This window comes from Hipposideros armiger, unplaced genomic scaffold (genome assembly GCF_001890085.2).
Source record: "Hipposideros armiger isolate ML-2016 unplaced genomic scaffold, ASM189008v1 scaffold_975, whole genome shotgun sequence".
In the NCBI taxonomy this organism is placed as follows: Eukaryota; Metazoa; Chordata; class Mammalia; order Chiroptera; family Hipposideridae; genus Hipposideros; species Hipposideros armiger.
Window position 1 is genome coordinate 33,078 of NW_017732325.1, and position 22,452 is coordinate 55,529.

A 22,452-nucleotide genomic window follows, 5' to 3' on the forward strand; every position below is an offset into this window, starting at 1 on the left:
TTAAACCTGAGCTAGCTGCGCCCTCCACAACTAAGACTGAAGGACAAGAACTTGGCTGTTCCCCTCCCCCAATTCCCCAATAAAATATTTTTAAAAATAATAAACAAAATAAAAATAATAATAATTTTAAGAATTCTCGATAAGACAGATTTTAGCAATGATAGTAAGCAGTATACTATGTAGTGTAGTTTCAAAAGATTATTGCTTTTTGTTGTTGTTGTTTTTGCTAATATGTTTATATTCTTCACGCTTTAGCAAAGATGATACTTTGATGCTTCCATAAAATTTAACATTAGTGTTAAATAATTACACAAACATTATGTTGAAATATGGAACAAAACCAACTGTAGGCTATATACCAGCAGGAAGACAGTGCATGGCAACTTGATAGATTAGTACTGAGCAGTTGAATTAATCACTAAATTAGAAAAAATGAAAACATCCATTATACATATTGGCTTTTTTAATCTCAACAACAACTTCTCCTTGACTGCAAGACTCAGTAGTGATTAACGGAAAAAAATGACTGAAACTATTGTATTTAAATAAGAAGTCAGGACACGAAAGGTCAGGTTCAGTATCATCAGGGAATAAAAGGGGCATACAGCATTGCACGTCTTGCAGTTCTAAAAAGTATGTATCTTCCCATCTGAATTTCTAACTTTTGTAAACCTTAAATAACATGCTAGGATATCTGCTTCGGGACCCTGAAGGAATGACAATACTTACATGGAAAGGCTCTTCTAAGCTGGAGCCACCAATTGTAGGATGAAGATAAATATCATTACCAAACTACTAACATATGATTGATTACACCATATGAGCTAGAGCAGCCTCTCATTATTATAGCACACGTAGTGCAAATGAAAAAAAATATATTGTTTTCAACTTTCTCCATCAATTTGTATCACAATGCACAATGCCAACTTTGATTTATAGTCTCTCTCTCAAAAAATTATTGATGCAGTAAGATTAAATACATGTTTGAAATTAGCAATAAAATAGTAGCTACACAAACCAAACTAAGCAGATTCATGTTTTCCATGTTCAGTCAAAATGGTCATTTGTTGTGTTTTTTTGTTTGTTTGTTTTTTCTGTTGTTACTTTTAGAGTTTATTAGCTTCCTAGAAAATTTGAGAAATCCATGTTTCTTCTTTTATGGAAACCAGGGTAAATTATGATTCATCCATTATAAATTTATGTACACAAGCCTGTAAATGAAGTGAAGGTAGTGACAGTCAAGTTTTCTGAGGCACATTTGAAAGAGCACAAGGTGGCTAAACAGAATTATGTGGAAGTAAGAGTCCTGACTACAGATATACTGACCATTTTTTTTTTAGGGGTAAAAATACAGAAAATATGCTGATATCTGAGTCTTAACCTAGTTTAGATAAAAAAAATAATCAATACATACAGAGTGGGCTATGAACATCAGGTTTTTCCAAAACTAGGTGGTACTAACCTGCTCCCCCAAAATGAAACCTCTATTCAAGGACTAGTAAAAAGGGTTATGAGTAAAAAAGAGATAAGGGTTTCAGTAATGATAAAGGGAAGTTATAAATAGTTATGATGTCTTACAGTAAAAAACATAAATGTAAAGGAGAAAAAAATTGAGGTCTTCTAATCTATCTTCTATACTTCTAGAATTTATTGAGTTATTTATTGCTTAGATTGCTTTGTTTGTGTCGATGTTTTATTTGTAAAATAGTGGCCCAAACTATGGAACACCCATTTAATAACAGCATTTGCCCTCCTAATATTTTATGAAATAAAATGTAGTAAGTTCAACAAAATGAGTCTTAACATTTATGAAAATATAGTAAAATCGAAACTGCTATTATTTTTTTCACAATATTCATCACCAATGAAATACAGGCTAGTCCACTCAGTCAGACCCCCTCTACATAACACGCAGGAACAATTTCTTCTACAGCACAAATTGACACTTAAGCTGTAGGTAGATGATCACTCGTGCTCTGAGGAGCTCTATGTGGTTCACACTTTTTTTTAAAGATTTTATTGGGGAATTGGGGGAGGGGAACAGCGCTAGGAATTGGGGAAAGGGGAACAGACAAGTTGCTGTCCTTTTGTTCTTCAGTCTAGTTGTGGAGGACGTTGCTTCACTGGCCCAAATTGGTATTATCATTGCGCTCTTGCCGGGTGAGGCAGATCAGTCACCGGCCTCTGGACAGCCATTCACGGTGGCTCTTGGCAGCTCACACCGGCTGCCGGCTGCTCACGCTGGCTGCCGGCCACACATGGTAGCTTATGGCAGCCCACTGCAGCAGGGGCTGCAGCCTATGCTGTCACCAGTGACTCATAGCAGCCGAGCTCCAGGTCGAGCTGTTGTTCACCGTCTTAGCTGTAGAGGGCAGTGTCACTGGCCCCAAGTGGGATCCAAACTGAGGCCCTGCTGCTCAGAGCTGGTGTCCCAAGCCAGCTCTTAACCAACGTGCCACTCAGACGGCCCGTGGTTCACACTTTTAAAATTCAGGTGTAGTTTTAGAAGTTCAATTGGTAATGGAAAAATAATTAATTCAGGGGCCCCTTTTGCAAACTTACCAAAGGACAGAATGGAATGGGCATTTCAATTTAACTATTATAAGCATCAATTGGTTTGATTAATCCATGTATCTAAGTAGGAAATTAATCACTTTTTCTTTTCCTTGCCAACTCTATTGACACAAACAAGTAAAATGACTCCAACTTGTTTTACTTCAGAAAACAGTGTTATCTATTCCCCATCAGAAGGTGGGTGTGATACAAGAAAAAGGAATTAGAATTCTCTATTTCAAAAAATAGTTATTCTAGAAAATAAACTAAAGACAAAACCAAACAGGATAAATGGCTCCCATAAGATAAAGGTGAGGTGGCAGAAATTTTAAAAATATAATCTATAAGGAGAATTATTTAAAAAAATAAAAAAAGAATACAAAGCAAAAACAACCAAAGCTTTAGATTGAAAAAGACTCTTTTAAATCCCATTATCACCACATAAAAGTTGTGTGATATTGGGCAAACTGTTTAATTTCTTTGAACCTCAGACTCCATGCAGGAAAATAAAAAATTTCTAATTTGAAATGTTATCCTGAAAGTTTGCTAAGTTCCCCCTTCCCTTCCCTCTATCCTGGGGTTTAGTCATTCCAGATGGAAATTCAGAGGTATCAGAAAAATTAGAAAGTCTCAAAACTTCACTGAAAAGCAGATCTCACACATACACTTCACCTGTGGAGATCTCAGAAAAATACATCTTGATTTGAAGTAAGAAATACAATGACAAATCATGCAGAACTAAAGGCTGGCTGACCACAAACAGGCTTGCAAGCTGTTTCCAGTGTCTTTTCACTGAGCTAAAAAGTGTCATCCCATCAATGACGCTTGGTATAGGAAAAAACAACTTGAAACTTGGAATCATTTTCATTTTTCAATGTAAAGAGAGGCAAATCATTTACCCTCTATGAACCTCCTTCCCCCAGTACCTCATAAACTGATGTTTAGCACTCAACAAAATAATGTGTGAGAAAGTGACCTTTGAACTTTAATGCACCATGATCATTACTGCAGTACTATTTATATAGTGTCACTTGTCAAGCACTGTGTTAACAGTATTAGATGATATCTCACTTAATTTTTATTATGATCTTGTAAAACAAAAATGTTACTGTAAAAAGGAAAAATCTGAGGAATGGGATTACTATATTATATATATAATATAATACAATTAACCAATTTTATAGCCAGTGTTGAACCTACCTTGCTGACTATAAAACCAGAATTTTTACCCCAAATGTTATTTTTTCCTTGAAGCAAAACTCACCATTCTATAATTCAATATTTAGTATCTATTGATAAATGATACATTATTTTATTCATAAGTAATAGATATGATTGAATACTAGGTTTTTTAGGTACCGTGATCTCCTTATCTGTCCATGACTGATTTGCTCATTCTCCTTTCCGTTTCTGACCGGCAGGTGCTAAGGGAAATCTTATCTCACAAGGCTCTCATATTGTAATGTATTTTTAATCTTACTATTGTCTTTACAAAAGTCCAAAAAAAAAAAAACGTTCACCAGGAATTTGACAAGTTGATGGATTTTAAACAGTTGTATTCCTTTATGAAAAGAAAAAAAAAATCTGTACTTGTTTATTCATATTCATATGCTGAACTCCTTAAGGGGGGGGGTGGATATAAAAAGTTCTAGAAACAACATTAAAATATAAATGGAACACAAGCACTCTGCTGGGAAGAATTCACTTTGCTTACAAAGAAGAACTGTGCTTTTTATAAAGATCATCTCTAGGAGGAGGCAATGTGTTCCAACGGAAAAGGCTAAAAGATACTCAGTGGGGAAGACGTTCTCCATTTATTTTATTCATACAAAGCCCTTTATAATTAAAAAAAAACCCTCCTTATTCTATTTTTATTTAACAGCGTCCACTCAGTAAGCAGAACATTTACTTTGTGTTCCGTTTCCTCTTAGAAACCCAAGGCCAAAGGAAATGGTGTGACTATACATATGAAAACAGGACCTAGAGTAGACAATAAGGTTTAGTTGGCTTTACCTCATTTATAATGATCCAGTGACAATCAAAAGCAACCAAATTAGTCTCCACAACCTAGAGTAGGAAAAAAAAAAGAAAAACAGCTATCAGTCAGCATTAATCATGGAAAACAAACCAAACTAAATGGATATACTTTGCAAATGACAAAACAAAAAAAAAGAATCACATGTTAAAAAAGGTCTTTGTTATTCACTTGAAGTTAGAAAACCATTAGCAAACACTGAAGAAGCAAGCATTTGTGTTTGATGTGTAGAGGCATTTTAGACTTGCTAATTAAGTATGAAAATATAATTGATGAAAAACCTAGAAAAACATAGTTTTCAACTAAAACAATATAATAATAATGTATACTAACTTAACTGAGTGTGGAGTTCAAATTGCATTTCCTATTCCAAATAAACTTTGATGGCTTTCTATTATCCACCTAATAAATACCTAGGCACACATCCATCCCCAATCTGGCTGTAACCTAACATTCTTATCTTCTGATACTTATCTTTGTATATACTTGCTATCATTTGAAAATGTAAACTGCTCTGTATTCTGAAAGCTTTGTGGGTGTGTATTCTAAGGAGATCTATTTGTTAAATTATCTGAATGTAAAGACTAAAAGCAATAAACATTATATTAACATTAAGTTATGGGTGGGTAATTTCAATAGCTTCCAAATTGCTAGTAACAATAAAAGAAATAAAACTTATGCAAAAGGAAAAGCAAACAATATATATGTAACAATCTTGGCTGACTAACTTTGGATGAATTGATTCCAAATGATCCTTGGCTTGGGCCAAAAAAGTAAGCCGCACATATATATGTATGTGTGTGTGTGTGTGTGTGTGTGTGTGTGTGTGTGTGTGTGTGTGTGTGTGTAATAAAGGTAGCTTTTGTATGAAAGTTTCCATTTTACCCAATCTCATCATACAGATTCTAAAATATATTCTGAATGATTCATGTCATGGGACACATAGGCAGATAATAGGTGAGACTGTTTTTTTAAGAGATTATTTTGTTACTTTCAGCAACAATACCCAAAGATTGGGTTTTAAATGAAGATGCTTTCTAATAAATAGCAAGGAATTGTCATAAAGTGTGAGTTGCATTTTGGTGATTATTCTTTGTTCTCCTGAGATACCTACCAAAAGAAGTAGTGAATCACAAGAAATACAATTGGAAATATTTTTCTTATGTGAGCCAATGCTTTCTCAATGTATACAATTATTTGTAAAATCTTTGGTTTGTTTTTTAATTTTGGTATAAATTTTACATGATTTCAATATACATCATATTGGTCCCTATGATCTTCCTAAGGTGTACAGCTAATATACTATCATAGAAGTGAGGCTATCTTATCTATTCTAAATTATATCATTATTATGATTTTTTGGAAATATACACATACCTTACTTACACATGTAACATAATGTAGAAAATATGACCTATGGCAGGCAGTTTTCAATTTTAGCTAAAAAGATAAAATCGCTATACCAGTAATTGCAGCCCTTATTTCCAATATTATGATTCTTTTTCTTTAGCTGTCTTAGTGACAATCATCAGTAATTTATTAGCAATAAACATTAGAAAATAAATGGGAATTTCATAAGAAATTAAAGGAATATAAACCAAAGACTCAAATATAACAAAAGTAGTTCTCTGGGTAAAATGGAGAGATATCAGTTATAGATGGGGAAAAAATGACTAATATGAAAATAGGAAGAATTCAGAGATGAGAGAAGTGACAGCCAAGATACAGACTGAAAATACTTGTGAAACAATATTAGTAGTTGAGGGAAGAGATGACTCAATTTAGTTAAAATTTTTTCCATTTAGATAATCTGTACCATGTGACCAGATTAAGCAAAATTCAGGCTAGAAGAGCTCTGAATTAATTTGTAGAATTTAAATGAAAAGTTGTCTTATACAACAGCATTTATGAAATAAGTAGAAAGTAAGAGTTACAATTGAAACTGATTGATAACTTGTCTGGACCAGAAAAGTTACTCATCTTTCACACTGTCTGGAAATAAACGTGCAGGTTCAATCTTTTGTTTTAGTAAGAGAGAAATGCAAGTATCTCATCAAAGGCTGTGATTCTACTCACTCTACCACCATTCTTTTCTGAAGGTGGGCAAAGAAATAACCTCTCACTTTTGTCTTTGGTTTTGCTCATGAGTACTAAATTATGAGACATCTACCAGTATAAATTTGAAACAAGGAAAAAATTATTAGCACATTACTGCAGTAAAGAAATAAATCACTTATCACAATAGCTCAAGTTCATGGAACAGACCCCACTCCACTACTCCCTGATGTGGTATTGCACTAACCCTGAAATAACCCTCTGTTCTGTTGAAGCATTATTGTATTTTGGGCGTACTTTTTAGAATAATTTAGCCTATCTTACCTAATGCAATTCTTTCTATTCATCGCAGATATGCATTTTCTCAGCTTAATAAATTTCAATAAACATACTCTTAAAGCAATTATAAATGATGTGAATTTATAAAGGCGTGATTGAAAAACCCATGAAATATATGTTGGCCTTTTCATGAATACTGAAGATTCAGGACTTTTTTTCCAAGTCCATTTTTCTTTGGGAAAAGAAGGCAAAGTAGAGTATAAAGGTACTTAAAATGAAAGTTAGATCTCAAATCCCTTTAATTATATACCAAAATATACATGTATACTTAACTAACATCCACATGTGAGTCTGACACTATGTTATAAGAAGCTCTGAAGGTTTTTTATTGCTATGTTGTATACAGAAATGTAATGCTTCTATTCATTATCTAAGAAACAGTTCACTAAAAGAGAAATATAATTTCCTTAGGTCTAGGTTAACACCTTTATGCATAATGAGTTGACATGAGTTTTCTGATTTTTTATAATTGAATGTTACCAAAAGTGAGCAATGTGAAAAAGCCACTAATTAAAAAGGTAACTGGTATCTGTAATGAAAGGAGCATTTAGTGAAGGTCATAAAAAGATGACAGGAAGTTCAATAGCTTACACCTTGGAAACCCAGTAGGTTTTGAGTTCTTTCACTTAAATGACTAATATAGGTATAGGAGTGCATTTGAGATTTTATATATATTATATATAATACATATTATATATATAATATATATAATATATATATATAATCAAATGAATGCTAGCTTCTTTCATTGTATTACAATTTTAATACAGTTTTTTTCCATGCTTAGAATGTGCATACATTTTTTTGGCACCCGCTGTATATAAAATGTACTACTGGTTATATATTATATAAATACAAATACACACACACACACACACACACACACATATATATATATATATCTATCAGAGATGTAAAATTACATTAGAGTTAAAAGAGAAAATATGAAAGGGCAAAATGTTTATTCTTTTCACATCTTATCTTATTGAACTAATATAATGAACATTCATGAGAGACTTATTTACATAAACAAGGAATTCTCAGCTACTTGTATAGATAACAAAGGCCAACTATGGTAAATGCCAAATCAATTCATCTGATCATTTTTATATGTTTTAGTAATTTTAATCCCTTTGCACTTGATACACATCAGCCTAAGTAATGCTATAATATATAACTGTGGTATTACTAACTTGAAGAATTAAATTACTTCTGGATAAAGGATTAAGAAGTGATTGTAAAACACCCCCAAATTTTTTAAACCATGTATTTACTTCCACAGTTATGTTAGAACTCAAAAAGGGGAAATTGTTTCCTTTCCTCATCTTCCTTACTAAGTCAGACATCTCCTATTTCAGCAGTAAACACATTCGGAGCCAAAGAATGGGATTAAGCAATTAGAAATTTTCCTTTTTTTCAGTGATAACTATTTTATATCTAAGCACCTCATTGTTATAGTTGTTGGGTCTCATTCTGTGGATTCTTATAAATGACTAGCAAGATAGTAAACAATAATTGTACTTTTTAGTTTCAAAAGAAATTTCAAAAAGAAATTTAGGTTTCTATGAAATATTGATGGTCCTAATATATGTATTTTTCATAATAAGAAACACTGCCCAAAAGATCACATTATGCTCGGGCTATCGAAAGAAAGTAACAAGTCAGTAAGAGAAAATACTCTCCAGTAAAAACTCTAGTGTGTTTGGTTATCAAAACAAGAGAAAGAAAGGAAGTATGGGTTTTCCTTGGTAATGTGTTTCTCCCTCTCTCATCCCATCTTCTCTCTTATTATATGTGTGTGCTCTAGTAATGTACATGGAGTGTGGTGCATGGTCACAGAATTGGTACCACATCGATATATAGTAACGTAGTTACACAAACTGACTACCCACCTCCCGAGAAACTGAGCTTACTTTAAGGGAATTGAGCACAAAAAGGGAGAAAAAAATCAAGCACTGTCAGGAAGACAAGTGATGAGTAAGGACAGACCATCTGTCACTGGCAGGAACTTTAGAACTTCTGAATCTTCAGAAAAGCCTGACAATTTATCATCATGTCTTCCATCATTTGTTCTCAAATCTTCAGATGTGCTAAATATAAGACAATCCAAAGCAAAGAAACTGCCAGAGCGTGTATCTCACTGGTAATAAATGTGGAACAGTTCCTGCGAGCACAGAGGACAATTTAATTGACTAAACCATAACAGCAACATGCTGCTTCTCGCTCAACCTGTGGCTTAACTACATGAAGCGTGCTCCCTTTGCAGGGTGTAGTAAATAGTACACCTTTCTGCAAGGGGTTCCAGGGCTCCGTGCACCTGCAGGAGCAATGATATCAGGTGCTTGCTTCCTTCCCTTGCTCATTCCAAACCACCAGGTGGAAACCTGTGAGTCATACCTTGGGAAGGACACCAGCAGGTATTCTGAAGTGAGTGGCCAGAGAAATGTGAAAGGCTACTCCCTTCAGGCTCCTTGTCTATAGCAACACTATAGCTCATGGTAGCATATTTACAACTGTATTCTTTGGGACACTCCTCTACTAAAATTTGTAAGCATTCTGTAGCCAAATATTGGATTTAAAAGTTTCAGGTTAGACAAAGTCAAATAGATGTCAGTACTGCATTACTCTTCAAAGCTTTAACAGATTACCATCAATATCAAAATATAATTAGCATAAAAGTAACATTAATATGTAATATTATTTCATGTATTAGTTTGGGACATAGGGCTTCTGACTTATGAGCATGAGCTCTATAGTCTGAGAGCCCATGCATCTGTGTTCTTACAATATGACTTTGAACAAATTACCAACCCTGTAAGCGTCAGTTTCCTCACTTGTTGCTAGAGTAATGACAGTGCCCACATAACAGAATCACAAGGAAGATTAAATGTGATGTTGGCGCATTGTAAATTCTCCATAAACATCCACTCCTCATTTTAATAAATGTGTTTCATGGAGCTCCAGAAGAAGATACTTGAGATGTAGCATATTCCAAATGTATTTGATCATGATCATTTCTCCTATGACAAATCTCCTGACATTAGTACTTTTTAAGAAATGTAGAATAGAATCAATGTTAATTTAGCCACACATTTCTAAAAGTTCTAACATCTAATTGAAGCATCACGAGTAGTTCTGGAACTTTACAATCATAGTCTTACAATAATCCTACAAAGTGCGACTAACAGAGGAAACTGTCCACAAAACGAAGACAAATACAAAAGCAAAAGTTTAGTTACCATATGTTATGTAAAAACCCAAATGCATATGTAATAGTTCTGACCAAAGATTGATACTTGATCTTCTTTCCTTTTACTCTTTTCTCTCTTCTTTCTAATAAAACAACATAAATCAAAGCACAACAAAACCACTGTACTCTTCTCCAATCAAGTACAGAAAGGGAGTATATCCCGTACAAAGCTTATAATACATAGATTTTTAGCAACGGATTCATAGATTTACAGTGCCAACTCTACACCCAGTTGTTTGAGTGTCCTATTTGGCTAAACTGGACTACCGCAGAGTTCTGCTAAAATAGCTAATGCAATTAAATATTATACAAATCTCTGAAATGCAGAGTGATGATACAATGCTCCAGCCTTCCTAAGTGAAGATCATGTGATCTGGGATTCATTTCCATTGACTGAGCGTTTTTGTTGTTTAGCTTGTTGTTTTCATTTTTCTTCTCCATAGAAGAGCTGAAGCCACAGTATAAGGAGAAACACGTTTTATCCGTATAGATTCCCTTTTTAAATCCCGAGTGTATCCAGCAGATGGCGCCAGTAACCCCTCACGCTGATATTGGGCAGCAGCAGGGATATTGTGAAACAACTGCCTTGTTTGCATTTCCCCTTGAGCTCAGCATGGATCCCCAACTCTCTTCTCTTCTTATCCAAGCAGCCACTATCTGCCATCACACTCTGTGCTTTTTGCTTTAGAATCTCTGCTCTGATCTTCCAGCTGGAAGACCACACATACGCTTTTATCCAAATCCTCTTGCCACTACTGCCAAAGTCATTTCATAAACGGATATGCTAGAATTGTTGTTACTGCTGTGCTGTTGGGTCTTCCCACACCCCGTGGAAGATGGAAATATGCCACCGCTGAGATTTGGCCAACAGTATGCAACCTGCTATGCTTCTTAATGTGTAAAGATGGGCGCTAATACAAGCAAATGGAGAATCTATGTTCATCACACGGCATGGACCCCCCCTTCCTGCATCCTACGTTATTGAACGGAGATTGAACGGTGATTAAAAGTGAATTCAGGGTTGCAATACTTTGTCTGATGAGGATATAAATGCAAATTTGACAATTATTTCCATTGCAGGGGAACCCTGTGTCACTGTTTTAATTCTTGGTGAGTTTCTGCTTGCCTTTGGGTTCTTTTAGATGCCTGCTGTAGTGAATAAAGGTGTATTATCCCAAAGCAATTAGGAAAAACAGTGCTTGTTGAAAGATCACTCATTCCACGCCTTGCCTGTTTTACCATATTCTAATATGTTAACTTTTTGTACAACAAAAAGTTATTTTTTTAATTATGCATTTTATTTTTTAATAGGTAAATAACACTTGGAAGAGTAAATTCATTTGTAAGTATAACAGACAGATAAATATGAGCTCTTACTTGAATTTTGATCAGGGCTTAACAGCATGATTTGGGGACACACTAGCACTTAGTTGCTAGGATTTATGAAATAGGCTTGCTTGCTATCTTATAGCAAATATAGCAAAAAAAAAAAGAAAAAGCTTTTTATAGAGGAGTCTGCTGATCACATCAAAATGCAGCATACAGGCCCTTCACAACTGTGCACTTTTATGCTTTTGCTTTGTTCCATTTGATCTCCTCTCTATCCTCTCTCCTTGGCAAAGTGTTTCTCAACATTTAAAGACCGAAGCAAATGTCACATCTTTTCCCACTCCTGCCTCTCTAACCCCCAGCAGTATTGTCCCAACGCTTAGGCTCGTCTAACACACAGAACAAACCTTCATTCCAGCCTTAATGAAACTGTGTGCAGTCATGTAACTGGCTTGAGGGTCGTGTTGTGTTTTCCACCTCCCATCTTCCCTCTGCTTCCATTGCTGGATTGGCTTTCATGCTGGTCCTCCAGTAAGTCCCACCTCTGCCTTTGCTTTGCATTCTGAATTCCTCTTCCACCTGGGACAGGCACAGAGCCCCCTGCTTCATTTCATTTAGGTCTCTGCGTAAGTGTCACTCCATTAGGCGTGACTTCTGTGATCAGCCATCCTTGCTTTCCCGGTGCTCTGATCCACATCACACACACACACACACACACACACACACACACACACTGTTTCTTTTTGTATATTAGGATATAAGCTTTATAGAAAAATGATTTCATTTTGATCACTAATCTGTACTCTTAAAATAATCAGTGACATATATAGGGTTTTAGTAAAACTTATTGCCAGGCACAGGTGAATTTTTACTAAATGTTGTTTGTAGAGAAAAAGTGACTATACAGCCCCCAACAAATGTTTGTACATCTGTATATATATCCCTTCTTCACCTAGGACTAAAGCATTTGATAAACTTGTATTGAAAGGAAGTCATTGGATGGAATTCTATTTAAAAATAAGTAAATAAATAAATAACCAGAAAATGACACATTTTCTCAACTGAGGAGATCTTCATTATTTATGTGGTAATGAAGTATAGAAATAGCATATTCAAAATCTCCAAAATCAAATACCTCAGTATTTGGAGGCTACGTGGTGTTAGAGAAAGAACATAAAATTTGAATAGCTGGCCTTATATTCAAAGGCCAAATCTCCTATTGACGGTCACATATGTTGCTTACTCTGAGTCTCAGTTCCCCGATTACCTGAATAATGCTTTTCTCACAGGTGTACAGGAGGATTAAATGAATGAATGCATCTAAAGTGCCTGTAACATTGTAAGCATTTAAAAATGCTACTCTTTTTTTCTGTTAATGCTCTTTACTCGATTGCTGCAGTATCTTTGACAGTACTCATAAATGATTATGAGTGCATTTTTTTAATTCAGTAAATGTCTCTTGATTCAATCTACAGTGTATTGGTAAGAATAATAAAAGCTAATATTTACTGAGTGCTTACTATGTGCCAGGTACTAAGTGCTGAGATTTTATATATATATATATATATATATATATATATATATATATATATAATACTCATGATAATCTTACTACATAAGTGCTATATTTGTGTCTACCTTATATATAAAGAAACTGAAGTAACTCACCCAAATCATAAAGCCAGGGATGGGACCCAGAATCAATAACTACTAAACATTTTTCCCACATAATATTCTCATGGCCCTCTTCCTTCAAGTTTCATAAACTATTATGCTTTCTCAAATTTAAAACAATTACAGTGAAACTGAATACTGTGGAACATTGTGTGGTATTCACTGGAATTCTATGTAATTAAACTCTATTGTATAACTTATTTGTGTCTGCTATACACTTCTACGATAGAAAGAAAATGAGCCAATAAAGGAATTGAGAAATGCAGGTGATTTCATCCACCATTCAATTCCATGACGGTTTGTCTTGAAATGGTATAAGAAAATTTGCTCTTATTTTATAGTGAGTCTTAGTTTCCATGTTGTTTTCAGAATGTGAGCCACTTATTAACTTATTAAACTGTACTGATTAACTTATTAAACATGTATATATGCATGAAAAGTGCGCAGCTGATGCTTAACCAGAGAAATAGTTATCAGCCCCTGCTATCTCATCAATGCAAAACTTTTGATTATCACCATAGGACAAAGGGCTAAGAGCTTCTAGAAGAGAAAATAGATAGTGATTCTAAGGTATTTTAGCAATAAAGCAATTAGCATCTAGTTTCTGCAGCTAGTATGTTAATCCGTTTACTACTGTTCTTTGTATAACTTGTCCATATTCTGGGTTATAAATAGCTCATCTTTGATGAAGCCATGATGAAAGCTGATTATTACTCATTAAAAGACATTCTTAGTTCAGTATTTCTTTTATCTCTGGGCTTTCCCAATATTTCACTGAGACTCTGCTTTCTAAAATATCAATAGTGGTATAAAATGTTGATGATTCTAGAATCAAAAGACTTCCCAGGAGGATAAAGTATTCAAAAGCTCTTATTAGTTTTGATACACAAAGTATCCAAAAGAAAAATAAAGAATGCCAAAATGTGAACTTCTATGGCTGTACTCCTAAAGTACTTGTGCTGGTTCATTCTCAAGGTATTTAAGCTCATTGAAGATATTATCCTTGAACTTTTTACAGAATCAAAACAAGACCTGAAAGTTTTCTGGGATTTCTAAATTTCTTTTATAGTTTCTTCCATTAAAAAAATAATACCTGGGCCAGCCAAATGGCGTGTTGGTTAAGAGTTGGCTTGGGATGCCAACTCTGAGCAGCAGGGCCCTGATTGGGATCCCACATGGGCCAGTGACACTGCACCCTCTACAGCTAAGATGGTGAACAACAGCTTGACCTGGAACTGGGCTGCCATGAGTCACCAGCAACGACAAAGGCTGCAGCCCCTGTTATAGTGGGCTGCCGTAAGCTACCGTGAGTGGCTGGCAGCCAGCGTGAGTGGCCAGCAGCTGCAGTGAACTGCCATGAGCCGCCGTGAGTGGCTGTCCAATGGCTGGTGAGCAACTGCCTCACCCTGGAAGAGCCCAATGATAATACCAATATGGGCCAGTGAAGCGATGTCCTCCACAACTGGACTGAATAACAAAAGGACAGCAACTTGTCTGTTCCCCTTCACCAATTCCCCAATGCTGTTCCCCTCCCCCAATTACCCAATAAAATCTTAAAATAATGATAATAACAATAATAATAATAATAATAACTTGCGGCCTACTGAAAAAAATATTTTCAATGGTGTTTGACTTAACAGCTTGGACAATTCCCAGAATTCCAAGCAATTGACTCTCCCGTCTGTGCTATTTCACTATAGTAAAATATAAACCATCTTTTTCTTACCACTGACAAATCACCTTATGGTGTTAGAACTGTGTTTAGTAACAAAATATCAGTTGAAAGTGAGGCACCAACTGCTAACTGCTCAAACAAAATGTCATTTGTAGAACAGAATTACAGAGTGTGACAAAGAACCTGTGCTATGATCACATAATATAAGAATATTCTGTCATCTGACACATTTGAGAGTTTTCGTTGATCTTAAACCTACTAATAATTTTTAAAGTCTTAATTTTTCAACTTACATGTATGCTTATCTGACAGTGTTTATAATTGCACAATTTCTACAAAATGACTAGAGTTACTCTGAATGTCATTTATGTGTCTTATAATATACTGTCCCACCTTTCCTAGAAATAGTCATACAACCGCGTGGTTTAGTGTCACTGCAAAATCATAGCTTCCAACCTTTACTGGATACTTACTTCTAACCATCAGTTCTTTTATCTGTTTCCCACTCATTTTCCATGGCAGTGACATTCAATCTTGAACCATCTCCACAAGCCCATTTTACTAACAAATTCCACAAACAACTTTATTTCCTATTTCAACAAATAATGAATGAAAATCAACAGGCAGAAATGATTTCAAGTCCTCAAATCACGTCCCCTCTAAAATCAAAAGCAAAGCAAAAAACAATCCTTATTTGTATGATATTAGATAACATCTAGGGGGTGTGTATTACCTACGAGGAACAATGGTAAACATTTTAGTTCATTTAGTCCTCGTAACAACCCTTTGAAGGTATTTGCTATTATGTTCCCTATTTTATAAATGAATGCATGCCTTCTCAACTTCATTCTTTCCCTCTGTTCATGGTAAAATAGGCACTATTCCTCCAAAAAGGGGACTAATCATTTCAGTAGAGCTCTGGGTCCCTTTTGTGTTTCCTCCTAAGGAACTCTGCAGCATCTGTTATCCACAGACTCTGGTGCCTTCCGTATCTCTCCATTTACCACCTATGGGACTCCACCCAACAGATGATCTCCCAACTGACTTTTGCAGTCTTCTCAAATACTGCCTATGATTGCTTTCTCTTTTTTTGCACTGCTAGTCACATCTTAATCATTCTGACTTCTGTCCCCAAGTCCCCCTCTCCCCCTCCTCAGGCCTCTAAATATCTTTTAGGACTCCCCTTCGGCATGATTATCATCATCACCTCTAAGAAGTATTCTGTGATTACTGCATCCTCTCCCACCACAAATTCCTTAGAAAAGGGGATATATATAGCACCATCACTGAATATATCTAAGTATATTTTATTTATCTTTGTATTTATCTACATTCTCTACCATACTGAAACCTTCATGAGGAGGGTGTGATATTTTTTCTATTTTTATATTCCCAACAACTAACTCTGGACACGACTCATAATAGACATTAAATCAGTATGTGAACTGGATGAAAACGAGCATGTTGTAGGGTTGCTTTGCCCCTCAGCCCCTCAGCCCATGTGAAATGGCCTGCAGCTGCAGGTATAAAGAGTTTCCACCTCAAGAGCTTGTGTCTTTTATCTTCTCTGTCTGAAGGCTTTGTCCAGGTTATTGGGCCACACGCAAACATAATCTAGAAGTGGGGGTGTGTTAGCATCACTCATATGTTAACATCATCTCGCCAATGAGAATGGGAGGAAGTGCATAAATGCTCTACTATCTTCACCCTTCAGTGGGGTGGTTCTGAGGTACATTCCACAGTTTCTCAGAAGGTTTCCAGCAGGGTTGAGCTTCCTTTGCCCACATTTGTCCTCCATTCTTGGCTACACATTCTTGACTGGCTTTTCCCTTCACCCTCTTTCAGGCTCATGCTTTTGGGGATCACCACCCTAATAAACCATCTGCACTCAAGTCCTTGTCTCAAGATTTGTACCAGTAACTCAAAGTGAGTCAGCCTTCCTACACAAAACAGACATTTTACTACACATGAATACAGAATTGTTCCTTTAGCTAAAATGAAGAAATCCTTGAGAAGTAGAAACATTCTTGAGAAATTAAAATTATGCACAATCTGTCCATAGAATAGACTGCTGAGACATTCTTAACAATTCTAAAAACCTTTGATGTCACTGTGTACAGCGTATTGGAAGATACTTTACATTGCTGATTCTTAATTTTAGCACAAATTAGAATCACCTGGAGGGCTCTTTAAAATTAGTTTTGGTTTTTTAGTTACAGTTTACATTCAACATTATTTTATATTAGTTTCAGGTGTATAACCTGGAGGGCTTTGTAAATACAGATTGCTGGGCCCACCCCAATAGTTTCTGATTTAAAGGCCTGTCACAGAGTTTGAGAATTTGTATTTTTCAGGAGTTTCCGTGTTGTTGCAAATGGTAAGATTTTGTTCTTTTTTTATGTCAGGGTAATACTCCATTGTATAAATGTACCACAATTTATTTATTCCATCATCTATTGATGGCCATTTCGGTTGTTTCTGTACCTTGGCTATTTTGAATAGCTCTGCATTTAGATTGTTTTGTATACCTGAAACTAATAATGATTTTAAAAAAAGTATATACCATTTTACATGACTACAAGAATATAAAAAACACAAATGCCTAGAAGAAAATATATAAAAACAATATCTGTTAAATTGTGGTGGCAAAATTATGGATGCTTTTCCTCTGTTCCTAAATTTTCTAAAATAATGTTGTATAGTGCTGATAATACCATGCATGTTCCCTTTACATTTGCTTTAGAAATATTGGCCTGTATGGATGAAAAACATTAAATTTCTTCTATAAAAAAAACAAAAATAAGTTTTCAGTTCATGCCCATTTGCATATTTGGTGAATCATTTTGAGATCCACTGCTTTACAAAAAGCTCTGCTCAGGGAGTATCATTACTTGGCATTGATTCTGTAGTCATTCAATTAATTTAACAAAACCATTCAACATTTTTGAGCACCTTAACTATCCTAGCCCCAGTGCTAGGACTGGAGTCACTTCATTGAGCAAAGCAGACTTGGTCTTTGTTCTAAATGAGCTTCCAGCCTAGCTCCACTGAATGCTTATCAGGAACATGGAAAGTGTAAGAGCCAGTGTACCTGTAATATTCTAACAGAAATAACTAAGGACATACATCTTTCCATAAGAGAAAAGACAAAAGCTTGTTTTACAAAGTATACAGTCATGTTAAGCCTGTTGTTTAAATATAGCTTCTTCTTTGAAGTAAAATTCTTTACACACATTAAAATGTTGTTATTTATACCCTAATCATTGCTGCACAAATCATACCTTTACACAAATTATTTTGATCACACAATTTTCTATTTGTGATGATGGATTATTATTTATAAGAATTAAATTTTGGGGATTGGTAAACATAAACATTGTTTTGATTTTGTTATCATGTTTGTTTTATTTTTAATCCCCAAGTGATAAGGTCAGGCTTGAGGATAGGCTACCAATGATACCCTGAATTACATCATTAGATTTGCTTGTTCTTTATTTTTTATATGCCATTCCAGGTTCAGCAGGAAGAATCAGTCCTGCTAAGTTAAATAAGTGATGTGCCAAGGCTTGCTTTAACTAACCCCAGGAGACCAAGAGAAAAGGGAGAAAAAAAATCTGAGTATTAATGTAGGTATTCCTGCTTTTCAGTCAATTTTTTTTGAGAATTGATTTTTTTAAAGGAATTATACAATGATACTAAGGTGTGTTTCTGTCACTACATTTGTTGAGGTCATAAATGCTACATGGCACAATTGTGCTTAATAATTCAAGGGGTCACCTGGGGATATGTGCCAGGGCTTTCTTAGTCCATTTTAAAGAGCTACCTACTGATTTTGAATCTCCCATATGTTTCACAGTGTACTTAAATAGTTAGCAGTGTTTCACAGGAGTTTATATTTAGCCTAATGTCACTGTTTACTCAGGTCAGAATACAAAAGTAAGACAAGCAAAGAGGAATCTATATGATAACAATCCCCTGGTCTCCCTTAGACCCAAAGAGATGCACACTAATGGCCGCATTTCTAACGTCCACCTTTTCTCCTTTCTAGAGGAATTTGAAAACAGTCAAAATGCAGGCTGTTGACAAGCTTCAAGAGGTTTCTTTCCCAGATGGCTTAATGATAGAGTATTAGAAATCTTTAAGAGTATACTAGTAGTACAAATTTTTGTGAGAATAGGAAAAGGTCACAGTTGAAGTAAATATCATTTTCTGACTGATCACCACAATTGTTGAACTGGAGTGATCGGGTTCATTTGTTTGATTGTTTTGCTTTGTTTCTTTTCTTTTGCAGACTCATTGGTGTAACACAGAGTGTATCACCCCACTACTGACAAAGTCATTGCCTAATAAAGTAAGGGTCTACAGTATTTTACTGTTCTTGTAGACACATTTCACTCTGACTTGCAGTACATTTACAATGTGGGTAGCTTAGGACAGTTTTTCATGTCCACAGAAAACTCCTTTCTTAAGATCTATTTATTTATCCTTCGTCTTTTAGGTACAAAATTGAGAAAATCAAAGACACACTGACTTGCATCTTACATTATATGTTCTAAGCAATTCCCTGAAGTGTTTATCATTCAAGTGTCTAACTTAACAATTTAAAATATAACAATATCCATTAGAGAAGGCCATCTATTTCGAAAGATAGTTTGACCTGTAATAAGATATGTTTTTCCAAGTTCTTTAAATTAAATCATTTTTAAATGGATCTTTTTTCTATGGTTGGAAGTGTCATTTTGTTAAAAAGTAAAATGCTGGTAAAGTTACAGATTCATCTCCTGTATAGGTAAATTACTATTCTTCTCTCCAAAATCTTGGTTTTATCTGTAAGGCACTAGTCCCAAGAAAAACAACTGAACATTATCGCATCACTACTGAGTCTTCAAATGCAGGATGTAAAGGGCAGAATATTGATATTATAGAGAGATATTGGGAAAGTATAAAAAGAATGCTGAATGGTCTGCAGAAACGGATAGAGGACATTTTGAGTATAATGAGCAATTTCTGGTTGGCATTTTCCAAAACATATTGGAAAGATAAACTTTGTTTGAAATAAAATTGATAAATAAAATGTACTTAAAATGAACTTTGAATAAATTATGTAAAACTGAGATTGATATTTTAATACAAATACTTACATATTCCTTGACACAAAGAATTAATATGCCAGGGCAGATTGGGTTTAGACAACAATAGTTGGGGACACACAGAGAACAAGCTGGAAATGACAGAAAAATTTAAATAATATTTTTACAGTTATTTAAAAAATGTTTTTCTAAACCTTTATGATGAGAAAATGATGATCTACCACTACCATATGTATAATTTATGATTTATAAAAACATTCATAATTATATTTAAAGAAAATTTGTTAAAAATTGAAAAGTACATATCATTTAAAAATCATCATATGAGTTTAGTTATATTCAACAAATTAATGTTTCCAATTCTAAAGTCCATAGTAAAAGAATCCCTCTCAACATTCTAGAAGTAGGTATGCAGGCTAAGAGGAAGGTAGCTTGCTATTACACTTAGGATTCTGGTGTGCAGATTAGAAAGAAGCAGATAAGCAGTATTTCTTACCAACTGATTCTTTAATGGAGCTGGATTCTTTCTAGGCATGCTTTTGTCATAGAATAATGCCATTATGTAAAGACTTTTTACATCCAACCTTTTCTTTTTCTTAAAATAAAAAGCTCCATTTGAAAATAAATTATTATGTTATCCAAATTTTCTTACATTTTATTTAGCATATTAAAAATGTATTTAGCTATGTATTAGTTAAAACCCATAGTTGACAGCCTTTGTTTCCAATTTTTGATACTTGGAGCTATACCTTATCATTTTTAGAGCTCATAAAATCTCACTAAGATAATTTCCAGATAAATATTGTTTAAATAATTTTGCAAATTTTCTGATTTTCCTTAATAAAAAATATAGATATATTGTTTATATGTTTTATTTTTAAGTTGCATTTTAACTTTCTTTTACTGAAACTTACTTTGTGAGAAAAGTTCTTGGCAAATTCAAATTAAAAATATTACATCAACAACTCAAAATATCCACACTCCTGAGAAAATTAATCTCTTTAGCATTAAGTATGACTATAAAAAAGCAAAAAAAAAAAATAGTGGAAAAATGTTCTTTAGTGCCAAGTAAAGGACATTTTTAGAGTTGAGATTTGGATATGATTTAAAACCTAGAACATCCCAAATAGTTGTTTGAAATCCAAACTATGATTGAAATGGTCAGGTGTTCAACAAAATGTCAAGGGCCATCCAATCTGCCAAATTTCTGAATGGAGTTTAGGAGACAGTAAATCTTGAATAAAGAATTAGTTTTTCTTTGAGAGAGGAATTAAGTCCTCTTTATTAAGTCAGTGGCTATTCCAAATTATATAAATCAGTGGCTTTTTGAAATGAAGTGCAATAAACTATAGATATCTATATTAAATTCTAAAACTACCAAGGATATACACAAAACATCCCTGTAAAGACACTAGAGTTTGGTGTTGTTTGTTATTTTACTAAAAGCAAAACAGAAGTGCTAGACTATTTCCTTTATTAAGACATTGCACTTTGGGGGAGAAATTATGACGTAAATAGAGAGAATAAAACCTTTGAATTCTCTAAACTGTTAGCTTAAAATAAAATGCAAAAGATAGATGCAAAGCCAATATGACAAGCTTGGACTTTTGTAGCTGTCAATATGCTTATCCAAAGACAGCAACAAAAATCAATGCCAAGACTGGTGTCATTCTCAGAGTTCAAGGAAAAAAGCATATCACTATACGAGGAGGCAAGGAATTTGGTAGGCTTTCTATTCTGTTAATCATTTCAAAAAGTACTGCTTTTCAGCTGCCAATAATGGAAATTTTTACATAGGTTTTAAGATTGGTTGTAAGTGGTGATATTAAAAAAATTCCAAATAAAAAATTTAAAATCTAAACACAATGGTAATTCTATGTATGTTACTTATATTTCACGTTTTGTAGCTAAATCAGAAGGAAAAATCATTTGGAGCAGAGGCAACTAGATCACAGTCAAATTTTCTTCTCTAAGATAATTTATACGTATATATTTTTTAAGATATATGTGCATATATAACCAATAGATATATAAGTGATTTGGTGCAGTACTGAACAAAAAAATAACGTGATTCAGAGCAAGTACGCATATTGAATGAAGTCAGAGTATCTCTGGAACCAGGGGAAAAAAAACAACCTATTTACATGCATGGTTATGTTAATGATAATACAGAATAAGGATTTAGTTATAATATGTTAAAACTATTAATATATTGGGAGGGAAGGGTAACTTTGTGTGAGATAATGTGTATTAGCTAATTCCCATCTTCCATATTAGTCTTTCAATAGATAATATCAGTATCTGAAAAATCAGGTGAAAGCAGTGTAAACATGTTATTAAAAATATTTGGAAAAGGGCCGGCCGAGTGGCGCGATGGTTAAGAACTCGCTTGGGATGCCAGAGGGCCCCGGTTCGGATCCCACATATGAGGGCCAGTGACACTGCCCTCTAC

At 34.5% G+C, this 22,452-nt stretch overlaps 1 protein-coding gene across 1 annotated transcript in view; it reads right to left on the reverse strand.

Moving 5' to 3' along the window:
• The window catches only part of LOC109375588 (glutamate receptor ionotropic, delta-2-like), a gene marked incomplete at its 3' end in the record, with an annotated part of 157,348 nt that overhangs the window by 27,814 nt on the left and 107,082 nt on the right, over positions 1-22,452 (reverse strand). Inside the window, exon 3 of the mRNA XM_019631028.1 lies at positions 4,567-4,620. Within this exon, the coding sequence (XP_019486573.1) occupies positions 4,567-4,620 (54 nt within the window). The remainder of the gene's footprint in view (positions 1-4,566; positions 4,621-22,452) is intronic.